The 16,008-nt window shown below is 38.1% G+C and overlaps 1 protein-coding gene across 1 annotated transcript in view; it reads right to left on the bottom strand.

Annotated features, from left to right (window-relative positions):
• The window catches only part of Ddx10 (DEAD-box helicase 10), a 265,520-nt gene extending 256,455 nt beyond the window's left edge, over positions 1–9,065 (bottom strand). Inside the window, exon 1 of the mRNA XM_071616682.1 lies at positions 8,804–9,065. Coding sequence (XP_071472783.1) covers positions 8,804–8,989 — 186 coding nt within the window. The 5' untranslated portion in view covers positions 8,990–9,065. The remainder of the gene's footprint in view (positions 1–8,803) is intronic.
• Positions 9,066–16,008: the final 6,943 nt, after the last annotated feature.

Genomic DNA, 16,008 nt, shown 5'->3' with positions numbered 1-16,008 from the left:
CATGCCAACTGTATTTCATTTTATAATCTTTACAACATCTTTCCCACAATTCTTAAACATGGCCCAGGCAGGATTATTCTCTGTCCTCCCATACTAAAAACAAAATATTAAAACGTTGTCTTAATCCCTACAAATCATTCCAGATCGTCAATGGAGAAGAGGTAGAATCAGCATTCAAGAATTGTTTATTCCAATGACATGTTGTTTTAGCAAGGAATTTCATTTGTAAAATAATCTTCCCAACAAGACATTAATTAAGATGATATGTGTCCCTCTCTTGCACTTGTGGTATCATAAGCTAACAAACTATTTTCACAGGGAACAGAAGGCCTGAGGTGGAAAGAGACTGGCAATGCACTTTACAATATGGGTCCAAAGATTCAGCCAAGGCAAGGTGAGCTACTCAGAGTAGGGCACATCTTCCTAACATCTGTTAACCTTCTACAGGGGAGTTTGGGAAGAACATAACTGTTCTAGAGCTCCAGGGTCAACCACTGCAATAGAGATGCACCATGTTCTTTATTTATTTTTATTTTTTAAAGAAGCACTGAGGACTGAACCCAGAGCCATGCAAGCACTCTACTGTGCTACATCCCCAACCCTGGGCCACATTCTTTAAAGAGTTTACCAGAGAAAAGGAAATTTTGATTCTGCTGATACACTAGAACAGGAGTCAGCAAACTATGTCCTACAGATCAAATCCTTGGTTTTGTAAATAAAATTTTACAGTAACACAGATACAGCTAGTCAGTTACACACCGTCTATACAGTTGATTATTTGACCCACACAGCCTAATATTGACTATGTGACCTTCACAGAAAAGTTTGCCAACTGGAAGATTCTCAGTTATATTCCAAAGATACCTGAAATCACAGCAGAAAACAACCATCTTGCTGAGCGACTCAGGAGGCTGAAGCAAGAGGATAACAACTTCAAGGCCAGCCTTAACAATTTAGTGGGATCCTGTCTCAATAAATGAATGAAAAGGACTGGAGATGTAGCTCAGTAGCAAAGCATCTCTGGGTTCAATTTGCAGTTGCCAAAAAGGGCATCATACCCTTACCCCATCCCTTCATCCCTTAGAAACAAACAACAAAAGTCAATTCCAGCCAGGCACAGTGTAATCCCACTTGCCTATAATCCCAGCAACTCAGGAGGCTGTGCAGGAGGACCATGAGTTCAAAGGCAGCCTCAGCAACTGTGAGACGCTAAACAACTCAGTGAGACCCTGTCTCTAAATAAAATAGAAAACAGGGCTAGGGATGTGGATCAGTGGCTGAGTGCCCCGGAGTTCAATCCCCAGTACCAAATTAAAAAAAAAAATCAATTCCTATCTGTATAACCCTCACACTCCCTCTAAAATCTGTATCATTCTTCCGAATTCAGAAAACAGAAAGTTTAGAGATGGTCCTTATTAAGTACTTCCACACAGGTAGAAAAGCTGGAGGGAACAGAGGGGATTTTAGGGTGGGTACCACTTAACCACCTTCTTATACTCTAACATCTACTTCTCAAAAAAGTGAATAATGCCTACAGTAAAAAGGATAAATGTTCTACTTACAGCAATCTTCAAGAGAAGATAAACAAATTGCCTCCAATTACACCAGACCAAATTTTGATTAAAAAACAGGACTCTAGGTAGTACAGCTGATCACAAAAGCCCAAATGAACCTCATGTTGAGTTTGTGTCAGTCAGAAATAGAGAAAACAATTCCTGAACTAAAACAAATAACTCAGTATTTGTGAGTAAACCTCAGTCTCCAGATCTGCATCAGTCTAATACAAACCCTCTTCCACACACCCCTATATAATAGCCTTAGAAATACAGCCTCAAATCTCCTGCTTCAGGGAGTGTAGCTGGCTGCCAGCGCTGTATCCCTCTAATCCAACAACACTGAAAAAGTTATTCTTCCCCTGGGCTGCTCCCAGTCAGTCACTGAGCTCCGCAATAGTAGAACTACAGTTCTGCTTAACCACAGTCCAATATATATTACACTGAAGCTCCAGGAATAAATAATTCCTAAGTTTTATATTATTTTTACTACAGTATACAGTTATAATTATTCTGCTGTGTTGTTGTTAATCTCTAACTGTGCCTAATCTATAAATTAAACTGTATTATAATTTACGTATAGGAAAAATCATAGCACATTTAGGGTTTAGAGCCATCCAGTTTCAGAAGAGCAGCCACTGGCAATCTTGAAATGAATCCTATGTAGATGAGGGGGTGCTACTATACAACTACAGGCCCATTCCTACAGGCTAAAGGATTCCTGTAAAGGGTGTTAAAAGGAGAATTTGTTAGACCAAATTCAGTAGTTTCTTTGAGCAGAACAAAAAGAAATTGTGATTTGGGCAGCTCTCAGAGCCAGAGAAGTTCTCAGAATTCCAATCAACAATGTGATCAGTCAGCCTTCACATGAAAACAGCTCAAGGCATACAAAATAACTTAATTGGCTCTATAGCCTAGTCAATCAGTCAATTAGTTACAGCTTAACTTGTTCACTGTGTATAGCCTCATCAGGTAACTGACTACAGGGTCTTCTGCAACCAGCTAAACCTTCTTATGGTTAAACTCTGTATTGGTCTGTTGGGCCCAATGCAGAAGCTCAATCCTAAAACATGGCTTCCTTCGGAATTTTACATGGTCAACAGTCAATCTTGGAATGAGGACTCTCCAACAACTTGGCCAAAACTGTCTTAGAATTGTGCTTCACTCTGATTCTTTCTACCTACTCCCTCTTCCTTCTCCTTCATATTTCACAAATATTTCCTCCCAATAAATCTCCAACTCACACAATCCCATCTTGGCATCTGCTTCTCAGTGGACACAACACTGGACTACGCTGATGGGCTCCTACCTGGTCTTTTGGGCTACAAATCCTTTACAGCTTGTATATATCCTGCCCAACTGCTTCCAGATGAAAAATCTATGAACATGGCCTCCATATAAATTTCCTCTTGTTGCTATACAGATTATCATACTATGTCTTAAAGCAACAAAAATTTGCTACCTTACAGTTCTGGAGGTCAGAGGTCCAAATGGGTTTCACTTAGCTGAATTCGAGGTATTAGTAGAGCTACATTCTATCTGGTGACTTTAGGCAAGAGTTCAAGTCCTTACTTTTTCCAGCATTTTCCTTAGCTATGTATGGCCCCTTTGTTTTCCATTTCATTTATTTGAGACAGGGTCTCAATATATATATATATATATATATATATATATATATATATATATATATAGCCCAGGCTGGCCTGAAATTCCTGGCCTCAAGCAATCTTCCTCCCTCAGCCTTGGCAGTGGCTGGGACTATGAGCAGGCCCAGCAGGCCCTGCCTCCCAATTGAAAGACAACAACAGATTGGAGTCAAGACTTTCTGACATCACATGACTCTGAATCTTCTGCCTCCCTTTTCCTCTTGCACAGGTAAGGATACATTAGGCTCACCTGAATACGTACCCTAAAGTTTGCTGATTAGCAATCTTCATTACCCCTTACCATCTAATATAATCACAGGTTCTAGGGATTAGGAGTAGGCATTATTCTGCCTACCACAGTCTCCACAGTCCTTCATAATCCACCTCCAACCCTCTTGCCCAACCCCATTTGAAGCCAGTTCAGAAACACATACAACATCCCAAGGAGTATTTCCTCCCTCAAGAAAACCGTGTGTTTTCATATCACCTTGTACTTCCTCATGCTGGTCACTCCTCCCAGAGGGTCCTTGCCAATAACTTCCATCTTCCAGTTAATTTAACTCATTAAAGAAGAAGCTCCACCCTAAGCCACCACAAATCACTGGAGAGCCTGTGCACAGCAGAGGCATATGGGAAGGCTTAGGTGCGGAGGATGAAATCCAGCCCACATTCAGCTCTTTAAGCCAGGCCTGCAGCTGCAAGCATCAGGAAGAAGGTAGCATGCCCAGAGGAAATGTTCTTTCCTAACTCATCTGGCCAGAGGAGTGATGTATAGAAAAACTTTTACCTAAATCTTTCTTCCTCTAATTACACCATTTTCTAACTGCACAGCCCTGAGTTACAAATTTCCGCTATTATAATATTTTATACATATTTACTATTATTGTTAACATTCATCAAAATTTATCAGTCCCCCTACCCACTGCCCTGCACAGTTCCCTAAGGACCCAGACATGCATTTTTTCCATGAATATTTATGTAAGCTTCAATAAGCATCTGTCAAATTGTTTTAAAATGTTTCTGAATCAAATTGTTCAGTATATCTTCAGCAAGACTACTGAGTACTAGCTGTATACCATGGCTCTGTAATAAGTTTTACACACAAATGCTACCACCTGAAGAGCAAAATAATAAGGGTCTGTCCCTTGGTTACCTGGAGAATAGCAAATCTACTGTTCAAATGATTGTGTAACAGTATTGCTAGTCCTGGCAAATGATTTCACAATGCATTTATTTCTTGACCAAATCTTAAGAAAATGTTTCTAAAATTAAAAAAAAAAAAAAACTGGAACAATGCTACAATGCTGAGGGAGATTAAAAATCTGCTCCTTCAACTCAGTAAAAAGACTGGGATTTAAACATCCATTTAACAAATGCAACACAATAAAGTATAGTGGTTTGGAACTTCAGTGTCAGAAACTACCTAGGGTAGTAGTCATTTACTATCTATTAGTCTTGCCATAACTTAAGATTTCCTTAGCTGTATAATGCAAAGAATTTCTTAGGGTGGTGGTTGTAAGGATACATCAAGTCAACATGCATAAAATTTGAAAAATGTTAGTAATTATTTTTAAAACAAGTGATCAAAAACAATGAACCAATGCTGCTAACTACCCCAAAGACAAGGGGAAAAGGTTTGGTATTACACATCAAGCAATATCAAACACTGACTAAGCTTCTTCTCAAGGACAAGCACTGTGCTACCAGTCTCTGAAGAGAGTAAAGATGAGCAGAAACAGTCATTAACTTTTAACGGTTTTTCTATAATGGCATTAAAATGATACATACTCCATAGAAACTGTATTTCAAATTTTGAATTTTGATCTTCTCCCAATACAATACTCTCAGAATGCTGGGCAGCAGTAGCAAGCCACAGCTGCCAGTTAGCCCCAAGATATAAAGAAGGTAAGCAGTGGACAATCCATAACATGCCGTATTGCTAAGCCATGACATTCAATGGGTTAGGCTTATTAAACATATTTTGGACATGATATTTGCAACTTACAATTGGTTTATCAAGATATTGCCCCACTGTAGTAAGTCAAGGAACACTGTGCTTATCAATGGTCTCTGACCTAATCAGAGTTTACAAAGAAGTTAAAGAAGCCAGTCATCACAACCCAGTGATAAATGCTGTAATAATGTAACAAAATGCTACACACAGATGCACACCTGGGGAGGTCATGAAACAAGATTTAAGCTAAATCTTGAAGGCCAAGTGCTAGGGTGGAGGGATGGGTATGCTTAAGGCAAGCAATGGAAACCTCAAATACCAGGACAAGAAGCATCAAGGAACATGGTCAATTCATAAAACTGCAAGTTGTTCCTTCATGTATACCCACTATGTACCACTTGGTTTATGTATGTCATCTCATTTGAGCCTTACAACCCTCTCAATAGTTAATAATCTGTTCACTAAATAAGGAAATTGCAACTTGAGATGTTGAGAACTTGAACTGACTGAGATTTAAACTAGCTTTACCTAACCACAAATAACATGCTTTCACATACTAGAATATGTCAACATATTAAGGTATTGGACAATTTTCCTGAAAGCAACTGTAAGCCTGTGAGCCAAGGAAGGATTATATTTGAATGTATGGTTATTCTCCTGTGGTACACGCTGGGATAAGCAGGTATACACATTTACCTTATAACAACTCCAGCACGTATGCATTTATCTGTTTTACAGATGAGGAACTAAGGCTTTTAGAAACCTCAAAAAGACAGTAGTTTGGGGCTGGGGTTGTGGCTCAGTGATACAGGGCTTGCCTCACACATGTGAGGCAATGGGTTCGATCCTCAGCATCACATAAAAATAAAATAAAGGTATTGTGTCCATCTACAACTAAAAAATTTTTTTAATTTAAAAAAAGGACAATTTAAGTGATTTATTTTCTTCATATGCTTTGTTGTTGTTGTTGTTGTTGTTGTTTAAGACAAAGTATTTCTGAGTTCACCAGGCTGGACTCAAATTTGTGATCCTCGTTTCTCAGCCTCCCAAGTCGCTGGATTACAGATGAAAGCTACTATGCCAGGATTTATTGCATTACTGAAAAACAAAGACTCCTATTTTGTGATGCTCTGTTACTGATAAAGAACTATGATTTTAAAAAAAAAAAAAAAGAGAGAGAGAGAGAGAAATGATTAAATTTTCCTCTTGGAAAGAAACTTTTTAGCAGCACTACAGAAGATACGTTCAAGGACTATAAGACACAAGAGCCAAATCCCATTAGCCATCTTTTTCAATAATCAAAGTTATACAAAATACAATACCCATTTGTTCAGTATTTCTATGGCAGTTTTTGTGTTACTACTCAGTTCTGCCCTTCTGACCTACATAGCTGGAAACATTTACTATAATTTACACAAAAAGACTGCCAACTCCTGTTGTAAGCAATAGCTACTATGGTAATCCAGGCAACAGATGATGCAGCCTGAATTAGGGCTTTGCAGTAGAAACGGAAAAGCATTCAAGAAACAAGCAGTGAAAGATCACCAGTATAACTGGCAGAACAGCAGGTAAGAGAAAAGTACCATTGATAGCTCCTCCATTTCTAGCTCAGTGGTCTGTTTACATGGTAGAACTAAGATGTACTAGGATAGAAAAAGATTCCCAAACATGTCCATGCCCTAAGCCCTACCTAAAACCTGTAAATGTTACATTTTATGGCAAAAAGAACTTTACAAATGTGATTAAATATCTTAAAATGAGATTATCGTGAATTATATGAGTGGGCCAAAAGTATAATAGAAAGTGTCCTTATTTAAAAAAGAAGAAAAAGAAAAAGAAGAAAGAAAAGGAAAGAAGGAGGGAAGGAAGGAAGGAAGGAAGGAAGGAAGGGGTAGATCTGACACAGAACAGAAGAAGGCAACGTATTCATGGAGGCAGAGATTGGAGTTATGCAGCCACAAGCCAAGGAACCATAGCAGCAGCCACAGAAGTTAGAAGAGACCGTAGAGCCTCTAGAGGAAGCACAGCCCTGCTGATACCCTGATTTTGGCCAAGTGAAACTGATTTCTGGCCTCCAGAAACATGAAAGAATAAATTTCCTTTGGTTTAAGTCACCAAGTTTGTAAAAAATTCTTACAATAGCAATAGAAAACTAATACACAGGGCTATGAATTTAGGAGTAAATGCTAAGGTATGACAGAAAAGATAATGGCTACTGGCATTTAAGATGTCCTATGATACAATTAAGTAAAGACATCCAGCACAATCAGAAATAAGGATGTGAACTCAGAAGTGCTCTAGACAGAAATGAGTCAAGCTAGGGCTAAAGCTATACTCTCTAAGCAATTCTAGTCACAGTCCAAAACAAATTCCAAAAGTAACTTACTTTATAATGGCTTATTGAAGTATTGTGTATACAACAGTAGCAATAATAATATAACAGCTGATATATTAATATTTCTATGTGGCAGGCATTGTGCAGAATGCTTTTTATGTATTTTCTTACTCTCCACAACTTATAAAGTAATATTATGATGCCTTTAAAGACAAGAAAAGGGAAGCTCAAAGTCACATATGAGTGAGCAAGAGCCTGGGTCAAATCATCAGCTTAACTCCAAACCCAAGGAAACAAACTCTAAGCTCTACTTAACCTTACTATTGATCTCAGGATCATTTAAAGGAAGGCTATACCAGCATGACAAATAATGACTTTAAAATCAAGAAAGTTCCACCTGTTAAATCCCTGGTAACATTACACTAAAATAGGGGCAGTCACTGACAGAGTAGGGTGGGAGAAGGCCAACAGATTTATGAGGACTCAAGGGTAAGAAGGAGAGCAACTGTCATTCCTAAAGAGCCTGAGGAAGGAAAAGAGGCCAGCAGGTCAAAGGACTGAGTATCCCAGGGATACTTATCTGGGAACATCAGGGACAATGTAGGGATGACAGGTAGCAGAAACAGACCAACAGTCCAAATTTTCTACACCAATTCTTGAGTGGGAATGCGAAGCAGATGAACATGAGATGGGCACAGGAGAGAGGATGGATGATATTGAGGGGTGTGATCTGGTTTAATGGTTAAAAGCAAATGCTTCGAAACAGAAAGAGATCTAGGTTCCAATTCCACATCATCTGTAGGTGTGTGAGCTTGGAATAAATTTCTTAATCTGAGTCTCGATTTTCTTCACCTGTATAATGGGAATATTAAGAACCATACTTGAGATCAAGTCAAAGAATTCATGTACAACACATGATGGAGAGTACTTAAAAAGGTCTGTGTTGTTGCTTCCGTTGTCATCAGTTTTATTACTACGAATATTATTGTAACTATCACAGCATTAGTCTCCTTACCCTTAAGTACCACAGCATTTCTAGCATTTTTTTCAAGAACAGAGTGATGAGCAGAAGAGTGAGAGTCCCAGGTTGTGGCACCCAGCAGACCACCGACGAGGCCTCAAAAGGACCCCTGACACTTCCTACTCCACTTCCTTCTCCAGCCTAGTGGACTAACGGTACAATCCCCAGGCCGGGTCCCGAGTGACAGACCCGCCGCCTCCCCCTCCAGCCCATCGCCGCAGTGACACGCGGGCTGCGGGCTGGCCCCCTGCAGGTCAGGGGCCAGCTCGTGCCGCCCCCCGACACCGGCCTCACCTTCTCATAGTTCTGTATAAGGCGGCTGATGCCTTCACGTTCGACCTGCCACTCGGGCTTCTTCAGCTGCTTCCTCAACTGCTTCTTTTGGTTCTGCCTATGGCTGTGTTTTTTCTTCCAGCGATTGAAGCTCCGCACCGGGTCGGATCGGGTTCCCTGACTCAGAGAGTCAGCAGTTTTGCCCATCGTGGCGGCGGCTACAGCCTGGACAGAGCTCAAACACGAGATCCCTAAAGACCAGGTGGAGGTGCGGCAGAGTTCACAGAACCAGCATGGGGAAGACGCACCGAGGCGCATGCGCGAATCCGTAAGCCCGACCCCGAGCTTTTGGAGCCGGGGCACGCGCCAATGACCGCCTGGGAGAAGCGGGCGATGATTGGTGGTTCGGCTTCCGCAGGGAGGAGCCGTCCTCAGGAAACCCGGTTGGAAGGGTCTGAGGAAAAAGGCGGGTTTAGCGTTCCCCAGTCGCACGCCGGCTCTTTAAAAAAACGCATGCGCGCTGGTTTCTGTCGCTCCCGTGATTTCACATTACTTTTTTTTTTTTTTTTTTTTTTTGCTAATTAACATTTAAGGGCTGTCTGGTGTTTGCTCACGGTTCAGCTTCGCCAAGCGCGTACACACACACACACACAATCTGTGGATTATAATTGTATTCCTCGTTTTGCATATTTCGAGCCAGGGATCCGAAATATTTCAATAGCTAGCCAATGACTTCTGATTTCCGTCTACTGCAGTGCACCTCCGTAGGAATAAAAATGTATATTTTATAGTCATAACCTCTTTGGGTTTTCCCTTTCCTCACACCCTTCAGACTCCAGCTGCGGCACCGTCGGAACTGAACGTCTAATTGAATTTGCCTGAAAATGCTAATTTTAAAACTAAATGCTAACCAAAAGTAAAGAATTAATAGAGAAAGTATTTGCAATCTGGCCATTTAAGTGAGTTGGTTTTCTATGAATTGGGGGTTTGGACACATTTACCTAGAGCCTCCAGAGATGCACACTGGATGGTATGGGAGAGCCCAGTTGAGGCAATGGGACTTGGAAAATTGGGTTCGAAGTTCACATGCAGACTATTTGAACCCTCAAATTTCCCATGTATCCAGATAACTACTCCCAACCCTATGCCCATCTCCCGAGGAGATAAGGGGGGCGGGAGGACCGGCAGTGAACTGGAAAACCTCCACACTGCCATTCACCAGATGTGGGTCATATTTTTCACTGAGGTTTCTCTCAGGTGAGGTGCACTGTACACTTACTCGTTTGTTTTTATTTTATTAATCTGTCTTATGTTACTAAGGTCTGTCCCAACTATGAACTTATAAGGATTGGGGAAAATTTTCTATTTTCTTCCTTAGAATAAGTATGTTTTTTCAACTAAAATGGTTTATAATATAGAATGTCCACAACAGAAAAGTCATGTAAGTTGGTACTGAGAAAATACATTTAAACATAGGTATTTTCGAGTATATACCTTTGATTAGCACCATAGACTTTATCTAGACAATTTATCTTTTAAAATATTGATAACTTACAAGAAAGCATTGTTTACTCTGATTATTAGTGGCAGTGTGGCCTCAACTTAACTTACATTATGAATTTTATAATGATTTCAAAATTAACTTCAGTAAAATTTTTGGTGCCCTTTAATATTTCAATGAACTAAAATTTGGTTGTACAGTTCTATGATGATATAAATTTTCAATAGGTTGAAAAAGGATTTTTGATCAGGGCCACTAGCCATACCTCTAATCCCAGCCACTTGAGAGGCTGAGGCAGGAGGATGGTAGGTTTGAACAACTTAACAAACTTAGCCTCAGCAACTTAGCAAAACTCTGTGTCAAAATAAAAAATACTGGGGATGTAGCTCAGTGGTAAAGTGTCCTGGGTTCAATCATCAGTACAAAAAAAAAATTTGCTATATTTTTCATCATTACTTTTAAAAAATACATAAAGGATATGAGATGCTCCATAATTACTTTTCAGAAATCCTTCTGTCCAAATCAATTACATTTTTCATGTACGTAAATTGGGGCACTGTCATATCTTTGGCCTTCAAAGTATTTATTAATAATACTTACATTATTATAGTTGTCCTTAGAATAAAATTTAAGTTTTACAGATATCTATGAACAAGAGGGTACTTCAATTCTTTTGAGGGAACATCGTTTTTGATTTGCCATAACGTGTGTGTGTGTGTGTGTGTGTGTGTGTGTGTGTGTGTGTTGCTGGGGATTGAACCCACAGCCTTGTGCATGCAAGGCATGCACTCTACCAACTGAGCTATATCCCCAGCCCTGCCATAATACCTTTACTTCAAAACTCTAGCATTTCAAATTTTACTCATGTTACACTATTTTTTTTTTCTGTCACAACTTGTGTACAGCTTTCAAAAACATGAAACCTTTTTGGCATTTACTTTTTTGTTTGGTTTGCTTTGCTTCATTTATTGCAGTATAGGGTTGAACCCAGGTGCACTCTACCACTGAGCTACATCCCCAGCACTTTTTATTTTGAGACAGGGTCTGGCCAGATTGCCAAGACTGACCTGGAAATGGTGATCTTCCTGTCTCAGGTTCTCCAGTTGCTGGGATTATAGACATTCTGACCATCTTGGCATTTATTTTTAATTTAATCTTAGTGAATCTTCTGTACTTTCACTTTTGTAGTGAATTGAACCAAGATGGTGGCCACATGCTTTAAGATGTTGCAAGGGCAGGGGCACATTATCTCAAATCAAGAGATCATTTCCCCTCTCACATTTTGAATTCTATTTTGTGTTTACAAGTAGTCTATTAAACAATGTAGACCAAATCATTCCATTATTATATCATCTGCTGAGCAATATCTATGTTGACACATAGAAATACCTCAGTCCCCTCTTATCTAGGTTTCATTTCTATGGTTTTAATTACTCACAGTCAACTGCCAACCAAAATTATTAATATTTGTCTTGACTTTTTGAAGAAAGAGAAACCACATCCATATAAATTTATTTCAATATATTGTTATAATTGTTTTTATTAGTTTTGTGCCAATTTTGTACTTTGCCTAATCTATATATTAAACTTTATCATAGATATACATTATAGGATAAAGCATAGTATATATACAGTTTGGTAAAAATCCATGGTTTTAGGCATTCACTGAGGGTCTTGGAAAGCATCCCCTGTGCATAAAAGAAAACTTCTGTGTTGGGTTTTAATCATCCATATATCCAACAATTATTGTAATCTGTTCTATCTGAGATCTATAGAGGTTTTTACTAAAATAACTGAGGAATATTTGGCATTCTTACCTTATTCAAATGATCAAATGATTTCACTCAATATCATATCTTAGCTACTTGGTTTTGTTTTTTATCTTCTAAATATATCTTTATTCCACAGCACCAATAGTGATACATAAATAGATAAATAACTTTTCAAATTAGATTCCAATTTTGAATACTCAACACTTTGCTGATATACTTTACAGTTTCTAAGAATATGTCATAAATGCCAGTCATCACACCTGTTTTCATTCTTCTGTTGATTTCATTCAGCCCCAGAGAGTTTAAAAAAAAAAAAGACTCCTTAGGGCTGGGGTTGTGGCTCAGTGGTACAGCACTTGCCTGGCATGTGTGAAGCCCTGGGTTCAATCCTCAGCACCACATATAAATAAATAAAATGAAAGATCTATTTACAACTAAAAAATACTTTAAAAAAAAAGAATCCTTCGGGGTACAATAAAGTAACTAGAATCTAGCTATTTTCTACTATTTGAGTTTGTGTAAAAGAGAAAAGTTTCTAAAAACAACCATCTATGCTGCTTTTTGAAAAAATTTAAATTTCTTGCATGTAGTATATAGTTTCAACAGGAATGGCCCATCATTTGATATTCATGTTACTTGGCCATGTTTCTGAATTGAGAGAAAATGAGACAAGTACATGCTCAATTTTTCTTTCAGTTCATTTGTTACGGTTGATATGGAGGTAAAAAGTAAATTCTCATCCTGCTCTTAGTTGTATGCTCTGATGAAACTAGTGTCTTTCTCTCTTTTTTCCAATGTTCCCTATATTTGCTTAATATATATAAAATATATTCAGTTAACTCCTTCTAGTGTTATTTCATTTCTCCATGATTTCTGGTTTTTTAATTCTATTATTTTTTAGATATTTTTCCTATGGCTAGTAAGAAATATATAATAGCTTGGTATTTTATCTCAGATTTTGTACAAATTTAAAACGATACATACAAACTAAGCTGTTAAATTTCAACAACAATTATTCACTGTGAACCAATGTGAACATCTTTTATTAGATGATTTGAGTTTACTTAAATTAATTGATATCACTGATGTTGGCCTCAGTTCTCTCATTATTTATATATAAAATTTTATATAATAAATGATGTGTTCTTTTTCTATGTTGTCTGTTTTGGTGATTTTTATCTTTTTAATATGATTTTTAAAATTTTTTTTAGATGTTGATGAACCTTTATTTTATTCATTTATTTGTATGTGGTGCTGAGAATGGAACCCAGTGCCTCACACATGCTAGGCAAGCACTCTGCCACTGAGCCACAACCCCAGCCTGATTTTTTGAATTTTTGATTTTGAACAGTGTATTCAGAAGTATATATAAGCTGGGCATGGTTAACTCGTGACTTTAATCTCAGCAGTTCCATGCCCAGCAGTTTGGGAGACTGAAGCAAGAGGATCACAAGTTCAAAGCCAGCCTCAGCCATTTAGTGAGACCCTAAGCAACTTAATGAGACCCTGTCTTAAAATAAAAAATAAAAGCGGGAGGACTGGGGTTGTGGGTCAGAGGTGGAGCACTCACCTGACACACATGAGGCACTGGGTTCAATCCTCAGCACCACATAAAGTTTAAAAAAAAAATTGTGTCTACCTATAACGAAAAAATTTTTTAAAAAAATAAAAGGGGCTGGGAATGTGGCTCAGTGGTTAAGCGTCCCTGATTCAATTCCCAGTACCAAAAGGGAGAGGAGGAGGAGAGTTATGTATATGATCTATATAATAATACCTTTTTTGTTGTTGGTTTTTTTTTGTTGTTGGTGGTGGTTTTTTGTTTTGTTTTGTTTTTGTTTTTGGTACTGGGGATTGAACTCAGGGGTACTCAACCACTATGCCACATCCCCAGCCCTATTTTGTATTTTATTCAGAGACAGAGTCTTACTGATTTGCTTAACACCTCACTTTTGCTGAGGTTGGCTTTGAACTTACCATCCTCCTGCCTAAACCTCCTGAGCCACTGGGATTACAGGCATGCATCACCACACCTGGCTTATATAATAATATCTTTATACTGTGTCCTTAGACTTCTTTTTTCTTGACTTTCCCATTGACTCTCATTTATTGTCTATATGGAAATTAGTGAGTTCCCTTTTACTTCTCTTCCCATTATTTAAAGTTGAGTTACATCTGCATTGTCAGACCATATAACATTTTGTAATCTATTCCCTCATGTGTACCCCTCTTTGTTTAGATTTGAATCTAAAATTACATTTAATTAATTCTCCTCCTTTATCTTTCTTCCAGTTTCTCAAATCGATTTATCTTTTAATTAGAAGGAATTTATGGGTACAATATTTCCTGAGTTGCTGAATGCTTCCAAATGTTTTTCAGTAGTTTCAATTCTTAAAAGACAGCTTAACTCTTTGATTCTTACCTTTTTTTCCTTGAGTTTCTCTAAAGGGTTGCTCCACTTTTGTCTTGAATAGTATTTTAATACCAAAATATCTGATTTCAACCTGATTTTCTTTCTTTTGTAATAATATTGTTTTGAATAGAGAATCAAAAGACTTTTTCCTTTTTTAAAGAATAAATTTAATAATTTTACTAGATTATGTTTTAGGATTGTTTGCAGATCCATTTTCCCTGGCATACAGTGGATCTCTCCAAATACCAATCCTTTGTTTTTCTGTTTTCTACAATGTAACTGCCTCTCTACATTATCACTGAAGGTAGAAAAAAATGTTTAATTTTGACTGACTCCTCTAAGATCTGAATAACTTGACCTAAAAAGGCTAGAAAGTAAACCCATCCAAGTCTTCTTATTACAGAAAAAAAAATGGCAAATAACTTTTTTTGGGGGGGAGGCATACTAAGGATTAAACCCAGGGGTACTTGACCACTAAGCCACATCACCAGCCCCTATTTTATTTTTTATTTTGAGACAATGTCTCACTAATTGCTAAGGGCTTTACTAAATTGTGGAAGTTGGCTTTGAACTGGCAATCCTCCTGTCTCATCCTCCTGACTGCTGGGATTACAGCCCTGGGCCACTGTGCCAACACAAGTTATTTTTATAATAAATAATTCAACTCTATATTTGATGCTTCAATAGGAAATTAATAAAATATGATGAAGCATATGTTTATTCAAATAATGAAATCTTCCTCTGTTTCTTTATGCCTTGTTGGTATAATCAGTCTGAAGTCATTCTTGGTACCTCAGTGGAATTTTGGAATTTGCAGCCTAGTTAGTCCATCTTCTTTTACTCATGCCCTCTAAATCTTGGCAGGCCCAACATGTAGCTGCTTTGATTCTAGAGTGCAATTGCTCTGACATTCTCAACAATAAAGGCATATTTACTTAATGGGTTGTACACATAAACTAGAAGACCAGGAGTTTCAAGCCTGCTACAACTGTGGTGTTGCTAACCACCAGGAGTCATGAATCAATTTTTTTGTGTACATGCAGGGCTTTTTCTCATTCATTTATTTAATTTTTATTCTTTCATTCATTTGTCTTTGCTGGGCATACTGAGTCTCAAGAATACAAAAATGAAGGAGAAAGTGTCCTTGCCTGAAAGAGTGTGCAATCTAGTGTCTTCTCAGCTGAATGAGAATTACATAAAAAGCTTTTTTTCTGTCCCCCACATTTTTATTGTTGCATTATTGTTGTACATAATGATGGGATTTGTTGTTACATATTCGTACATGCACACAATACACAATATAACAATAGTATTTGGCCAATATCACTCTCCAGCCCTTTCCCCCTTCCTCCCACCTCCCAGCGCTTGGTCCCTTTTCTCTACTGATCTCCCTTTGATTTTTATGAGATCTTCCCCCATATTTCTTTTCCCTCTCACATCTAGTTTCTGCATATGAGAGAAAACCTGCAACCCTTAATCTATAGAAAGCTTTTCAAAAATAGTACTTCTTGAGTTTTACCTCCAAAAATTGATTAATACTTGA

The sequence above is a fragment of the Marmota flaviventris genome, chromosome 9 (genome assembly GCF_047511675.1).
Source record: "Marmota flaviventris isolate mMarFla1 chromosome 9, mMarFla1.hap1, whole genome shotgun sequence".
Lineage (NCBI taxonomy): Eukaryota > Metazoa > Chordata > Mammalia > Rodentia > Sciuridae > Marmota > Marmota flaviventris.
Note: the sequence above shows the minus strand (reverse complement) of the source record. Positions and strands in the feature narration are given on the sequence as shown.